General features: G+C 36.5%; 2 protein-coding genes across 6 annotated transcripts in view; one reads left to right on the forward strand and one right to left on the reverse strand.

Annotated features, from left to right (window-relative positions):
* The window catches only part of LOC112462549 (orexin receptor type 2-like), a 42,074-nt gene extending 38,501 nt beyond the window's left edge, over positions 1-3,573 (forward strand). For 2 of the 4 annotated variants that reach the window (XM_025028402.1, XM_025028401.1), the window contains exon 7: positions 1,427-3,573. In XM_025028402.1, coding sequence (XP_024884170.1) covers positions 1,427-1,656 — 230 coding nt within the window. In that variant the 3' untranslated portion in view covers positions 1,657-3,573. The remainder of the gene's footprint in view (positions 1-1,426) is intronic. The other 2 variants (XR_003041672.1, XR_003041673.1) reach the window with 2 other exon arrangements.
* Positions 3,574-5,453: 1,880 nt separating this feature from the next.
* LOC112462521 (putative uncharacterized transmembrane protein DDB_G0285049) lies at positions 5,454-6,975 on the reverse strand. Of its 2 annotated transcripts, XM_025028340.1 has the most exons (4): positions 6,837-6,975; positions 6,154-6,429; positions 5,972-6,004; positions 5,454-5,675 (listed from the first exon to the last, which is right to left on the reverse strand). In XM_025028340.1, exons 1-4 carry the CDS (start codon positions 6,870-6,872, stop codon positions 5,547-5,549), a joined length of 474 nt encoding a protein of 157 aa, XP_024884108.1. In that variant the 5' UTR covers positions 6,873-6,975; the 3' UTR covers positions 5,454-5,546. The 2 variants fall into 2 exon arrangements, with proteins under 2 accessions (XP_024884108.1, XP_024884109.1); XM_025028341.1 differs by lacking the exon at positions 5,972-6,004.
* Between the last annotated feature and the right edge of the window lie 216 nt (positions 6,976-7,191).

Here is a 7,191-nt window from a genome sequence, read left to right on the forward strand (position 1 = left end):
AGGTTTAGGCCCAGTTTTACAAGTGTCGGTTAACTTTTAACCTTAAATTAGAGGGAGACGTTAGAAGGAGACGAAGAGTGAATTAATCTAAGATTAAAAGTTAACCGATACTTGTGAAACTGGGCCTAGAAATCTATTCTGCAAACGCCATTACGTCATTATGTACTTTGCGCAAATATAATATATATGTAACAAAACACACAAACACACACACGCGCACACACACACACACACACATACACAAGAACGTAATCGGAGCAGCAAAATAACGACATACCTGGCAATAATCGCGTGTCTGTCTTGATGCACCTCGATGCACCTTCGCACCTCGGAGAAAAAATAACCTCGGCCGGCTTCATCTCCCTCTCGTCTGCCGTCACCTGCCGTTTCGGCTAGTATATATCAAGTGTCACCGACACCGAGATCGTGATATCCGCGCGCGACAACGTGCACACGACGTTCATTATCACGACCGATCCGTACGCGATACCGCCAACGAACGGTTCCCGATGCACGAAATTCACTCTCAGGTAGCGAAGAACGGTCGGAGCTATTCAAACGCGGCTTCGCGCTTGATCGTGGACCGACTTCGAGAATCGCAATATCGCACTCTCGATACCCAGATCCATCAGAGCGATCGAAGCGGACCAATCGCGACGGTCGATTAGCGCGGAAACGAAATTCGAAATATCTTGACGATACCTGGAAAACGTTTTTGAAATGAGATCAGTCGCGATAATTCTTTTGTTTCTTTTTTTATGTAATCTTCGACATGAGAATGATGGATTGAAACACTAAAATGCGCGGCGGAAACAATTCGTTGACATTTAAGTAATTCGCGTGCTTTCGAACGTTCGAAACATCTCTCAAGTCCGATACGTAAAATTAAATATGCCTAATCTTCGAAGTTAGCAAAAATTCTAAAATATTATATTTCGCTTATATTAGATATATAAAAATTATAGTATTCCTTTCCGTCCCAGTATCGTTATTATTATTCCTTTCGTTTAAATTCTTCTGTAATATAATTTAATAATTTATTTTTTTGTTTAAGTAAAACTAAAATCCTAAACAGCGTAAAAGATATTGCAGATATACTAAAATGTGCAGCGTCGAGTTTCTCTATCGCATAAACCTTTTATATCTCACGCTTCTCCATTAACTACAGTAATATCCTCCAGGCACTAAAGTGATCCTGTAGCGTCTAAGTTTAACGTACGAAGCGAAAGCTTTCTTAAAACGTTCTTAAAGTAAAAGCTTCCTTAAAATTTTCTTAAAGCAAAAGCTCACAAATTGCCCTTTTCACACAATTTATGTATTTTTTCCTCTACACATCGCACCTTTCTATTACGTCATCACAAAGGATATTCCGACGGAAACAAACTTAAATGATGAAGACTACACGATGCGGGTACATTTGTTGCAGGGAAGTTTCGCAAGGAGTTCAGGCGTACCTTCCGGTGCTCCCACAGCGACGGAACCTGCGCTCACAAACGCGGATACGTCGCGGGTATCGCGGACCCGCTTAAACACAAATCTCGAAATTACACGAGATCAATTCGCACGACGTCCAACAGTAATAACGTTCAGCGAAGCACCGAGATCATACCTCTCAGTGCCATAATCAGTGTACCGCAAAACGTGAAGCAAGAATGAGCCTCTCGTTTCTCGTACCCTAAAACTACGCCAAATGTTCTTTTCCAAATTCTTTAAACCAATTTGAAAGCCACAACTTTTCTTCACAAAAATGCCGAGGCATGTACAATAGTTTTTCGATAATTAGCAACTGGAAAGTAACCGATTCCTGACGAGTCAAGATCCAAGAGGAAACAGGCGAAAGTCATTGACAATTTAAAAAATTGCGATAAATGATCTTTATCATTTTTTCAGACGAGAAATATCATCAAGATTGATCGAAGAAAATTATAGTTAAAAGAACATTTGACGAGATGCGCTTTGTATACTGCAATAAAGTATAGTTCTCGAAAGCTCAGTAATATTCGTAGATGTGATCGAGTTGAGTTGTTCCTATGTACTGTTTAAGTAAGCCTCGTTCAACAAACTTTCTTAAAGTTTCGTTGAATTTAAATGAACTGAGTCACATAGTATTCAATTAATATGTAAATAGGCGATTATAATATGTATACACTGAGATGTGCACGACGATATCGTTGAGATTTTTGCTGCTTTAAACATTTTACTTTATTATACTGTAGATATAGATGTAATAACAATGTACATCACAGATCGATAACTGAAAAATTGGAGACCTAAAGAGACGCACGTTTAAAATTCAACAGAATAAACGCAAGAGTGTAAATATAAAGCGTTATATTCTACCTATTCCGGCACTTAAAAGCACTCAGTTATGCTTCGTTTTCGTGTGTTACACTTGCGATTATTTATTTTTCCTATAATACAATCGATATATCAATCAAAATATATCTACAAAGTTTAATAAAGTGTACGTAATCCTAACGTTTAAAGCTTAAAATTATTATATAAAGTTATTACTAGTAATATTAGTTTTTATAAACTGTACAATATGCTACAGCGAATGACGTGTTCTTCCTCTCGCTCCGTTTCCACTTAAATTTACATTTTTATTGCGCAGAAGTGCCGTTCACCGTGTATAAATCCCTTTTATCGAGAGTTTTTATATCTTTTTTTTTTCAATAGAATTTTGTTTAAGGCTTTGCATAATTTTGCCGTATATTCCTAGACGTTAATAATCGTGGCGAGTTAAAAATGAAATTAATTGATCGCTTCGTCTCATTGCCGCTCTCGCTGTTTTTAATGTATTCACAAAAATAATTATCTACTTCATTGATTAAACACTCTAGTATATTCGAGTTAGATCTTAGAGGCATATCTTAATATCGCAAAAGAAAAAAAAAAGTACTTTATATTATCTTTATGACAACGGCCGGAAACGTGTAAATAAAATATAATAAAAGAGAATTCATCATAATATAGAAGAGAAAACTAAAAAGATATCCGATGAACTGTTCACATTCCTGTTGTGCTTCCGCATATTTTCTTTTCTGCAAAATAAGACCGTGGTCTCTTCTCTTTTCAAACGAAGCTAGGAGACGAGAAAAAAGAGTGCAGAAATGCGTAAGGAAGGCAGACGGATAGAACAGACATCTGTTAAATTAAATATTATCCCGATTGCATGTAAAAAAAAAAAAAGATTATTTCTATACACATACAAAAAGATGCACACTTACATTATTCAATGAAATGTATTTCGTTAATATTATAACTACAAACATTCCTGCACTGTAGGTAGTTATAACATTGAAAAAAGTATATGTAATAGAATTACCGTGTCACAGTCCATGGCCCGCGCAGCTGCCAAGTATATTACATTAGTACACGGTAACGTTCCTCGCTAAATATTGACCAGTTATAGATAGACTTCGTATATGAAAAAATCATCGTTACCTAATATTCCAGGCAATAATAACTTCAGCGCGTTAAGAGGCTGCTATTTTAGATATTATTACAAATATGGATTATAGTTCCCATATGTTAATACGCTTTTTTTACATGCTTTAAACTTATATTTAATAGCATTATTCGCGTATCGATTTTTTGAAAAACTTTTTTACCCCGAAGCAATTATCAGTAAGGCTTTCAAAAGCTTCATATCCGTCACTGCAGTCATATATAATATATAATATAATATGTTGCATCATTATTGCGTAAAAAAAATTATTACAAATAAAAAAAAAATTTCATTAAATTTTTTCACATGTAATTTGATTTACACACACATGCATTGTATCGTTTTGTTCTCTTATTTTACGAGATACCTTTGTAAGTCCAATTTCAACCAAATTCATATGGGTAAAAGTCTAATTCATTTTGTTACACAAAATAAATTAACCCTTAAATGCCACACCTCTCAAGAATCTCGTAAATGACATGAGGGGTCTAAAAGACCCCAGCATGAAAAATGTCTCCTTACTCATTGATTTTTTTATCTTTAGTTATAAAAATTTTTTTCAATGTTGTTCAAGGCTTAGAAAAGAGAATAAAATGCTTATAATGTTAAAATTTCAATTTAAACATAGTATAAAAAATTAAGTAAACTGAGTACTGCTAAGTGTACAAACGGGTAGGTCAATCACTCAACTATCATCAATGGGAGCATGAGCTCCACTTTTGGCAAGAACATTTGAAAATATATCATTGTACAGGGTCTGGGGTCCGCTGGACCCCAGGGGGCATTTAAGGGTTAAATAAATCATGAATTCTATTTAAAAAATCATGATTTTTCGTTTTTAAACCGTTAAATGGCTTTAGTGGCGGATCAATGGCCTTAAAGCTACATGTCGCGGTTTACACGTCAGATAGCTAGTTTACTGCAACTGCATTCGAGAAACGATAATTTTAATATCTCTCGATCTGTTATAAAATATAGTGCATTCAAAGCACTTCTCCGAATACGAATTGATTAATAGTTATTCTGCATCCCTGATTCTACAGCGAAAGATTGCATGGGCAATTGCATTACAGAATAAATATACGATTATGGGTATGCGAATAAACTAGAAACGTTTTCGAAGCAACGTTTCGCCCACGCGCGTCGTGTATAATTCCGCGAAGCGACACTTCAACGCGCGGCAAATCGCGGGGAAAAACGTTCGTATGAATACGAAGCGTAAAATGTTAACAATCACGCTTATTTAGGCTGCAGCTTTCTCGACGATGGTACTTTCGGGGATTGCGGATTCAATGTTACCTAATTCAGTCTCGACGCCGGCCAATGTCTGTGGGGTTGGACTGTGGGAAACAGCGTTCTTCTCGTTAGAAGTTGCTTCTAATAGTTCCTTAACACTGACGCTATCGTCCAAATTATCTTTTCTAACGGGTGACGCGTCAATCTTTATATGAGCGTCGGCATTGGCGATGATCTCTACCTTCCCGTCCATATCGTTCACTGCTCTGATCACGTCTGGAGCCTGACTGTTCTGGGATTCCTGACTCGGCGTGCACGGCTGCTCGACTTGCGCACTGTCAAATTGTCCCGGCACGGGTTTCTCGTCACTTTCCATCGCGTTACCGCTCTTGACTTCGTGTTCAGTCTGTTGCGCGTTACCACCAGATTGATTATTCTGATACTGCTGAGTGCTTCTACCTCTTCCTCTACCGCTCTGCTGATTATCAGGTGGTGGAAGAATAGGTATAGCCGCTTTCGGTCGCCGCAAAGGAACTGCTTGTTGCTGTTGCTGTGCGGGACTATAGTAAGTACACCCTTGCGGTTGGTACAGTTCTTGGGGCGGTGGTGGACCCTGAGGCTACAATATTAAATTACACAAAATTAAATATGGAGCATTTATATTATATGGCATCCATCTTTTTGCGATTTTCTTTTTCACTTTGATATTTAAAAAGATTTATTCTTCTCACCTGTACCGAAGGATTATATCCCTGGTAACCTTGAAAGTTTGGTGGAAACGTCGGGCCATTTGGACCGGGAACATAATTAATTATACTAGGAGGTGCTGTTTGAGGTGGTATAAATTGTGGTGGTGGTACTAAAAACGGTGGTGGCGCGTAGCTAGCAGCTTGCCCACCGGGTGGTAGAGAAATGACAGGTTGCCCTGCCATGGGTGCTGTGGCTGGAGCGACCGGAGAAGACTGCTCAAAATGACCTTGTGGGTAACCTAAAACGTTAACGCATGATAAATCAGTTTGCAATACCTTATAAACTAAATTGAAAAAATATGTTTAATCAATCAAACAAGATCTGTGCATAAAAAGAATTATATATCTTATTATCACCATTGCAAAATATTATAAATGTGAAATAATAATTTTCTTTTATATTCTTTATCGCATAATTTTTTTTTTAGTTTTTCTGGAAAAAAAAATATTGTAAAAAAGATATTTATCTGGGGATAATTAGATAGCTTCTATATGCACTTTTAACTTCTACATACATATATATTTTTTTTCTTACCTGGAGATTCCAAAACGGCTCTTGAATTTCCAGCTAGGTACGCATATGCACAAGCGACACATTAATGTTAAGGATGTTAAGTACATGCTTGTATTAGGCCATGTAAAAGCATATATCATAAGAAATGGATTAGAAACATGCGTTAAAGTAAGATATATTGTCAATGTGTGCAATGTCATTACCTTGAGGCGGAAAATATCCGTGTTGAGTATGTTGAGATGGATAATTCTGTTGCGTGGAAGTTTCCGAAATGGTAGGTCGTTGACGAAGACTGGAATATCGTTTAGGTCTGTTTCCAGAACTATCCTGTTGTTGCTGTTGTTGTTGTATTGTCTGTTGTTGTGAATGCGTTTGTTGCTGATGTGATTGTTGTGGTTGTTGTTGCTGCTGCTGCTGTTGTTGCATTCTAGGTGGTACTGTGTTTGATCTGTGTTGGTTGGAGGACGTGAAAAAACCTTCTACAAATTAGAAAAAAGATTAAGTTAGACATATTTGCAGCTGTATATAGTAAAAATTTAAGCAACAATAAGAAATTTTCTAAGAGAAGAAACAAATCAATTTTTTATATCTAGATTCCTAAAAATATCTCTCAGAATGTTTAAATTAGTTTTTACATTAATTTAATTATCAAATAAATATTTTGAATTAGACATTTTTTAATTATTAAAAATACTAAAAAAAATAATCTCACATAAAATAAAAAAAATATAATTACTCAATTTAATCAATAAATTAAATTGTTAATTTTATTTTTAATTTTCTCTAACGTTTTCAAGTCTTGTCGTTAAAAAGAAATTTGACTATTATTAATATATTTATAAAATTTCTCATTCTTTTAATATCGCTATACTTGACAAAAACTCACTGTTGTGTCGCGCAGGCTGATGATATTGACCACCATCGTTAATATTGAGTTGCTGTTTCATGTCATGAGCAAGTTGATGCTCTTCATTATGCTGCGCGGTGTTATTCCTTCTATTCTCTACTGTAACCGGACCCGGGCCACGTCCTTTCGATTTATTCTCAACTATTCTGTTAGTGACCATGTTGTTATTAGCATTGGGCTTGAAACCTCTTCCGCGCGTCCTACTCGCGGCCAAGCTTACAGACTCTTGGGTATTCCTCTTGTTATTCTCCCTTAGGGATGGCTTGGTACTAGCTAATTTTTCCGCGTCACCGCCAGAACCAGGGCTTCCGTTTGTATTTTGAGTAACGTGTCT

The sequence above is a fragment of the Temnothorax curvispinosus genome, unplaced genomic scaffold, assembly GCF_003070985.1.
Source record: "Temnothorax curvispinosus isolate PA1 unplaced genomic scaffold, ASM307098v1 QBEX01012496.1, whole genome shotgun sequence".
Lineage (NCBI taxonomy): Eukaryota > Metazoa > Arthropoda > Insecta > Hymenoptera > Formicidae > Temnothorax > Temnothorax curvispinosus.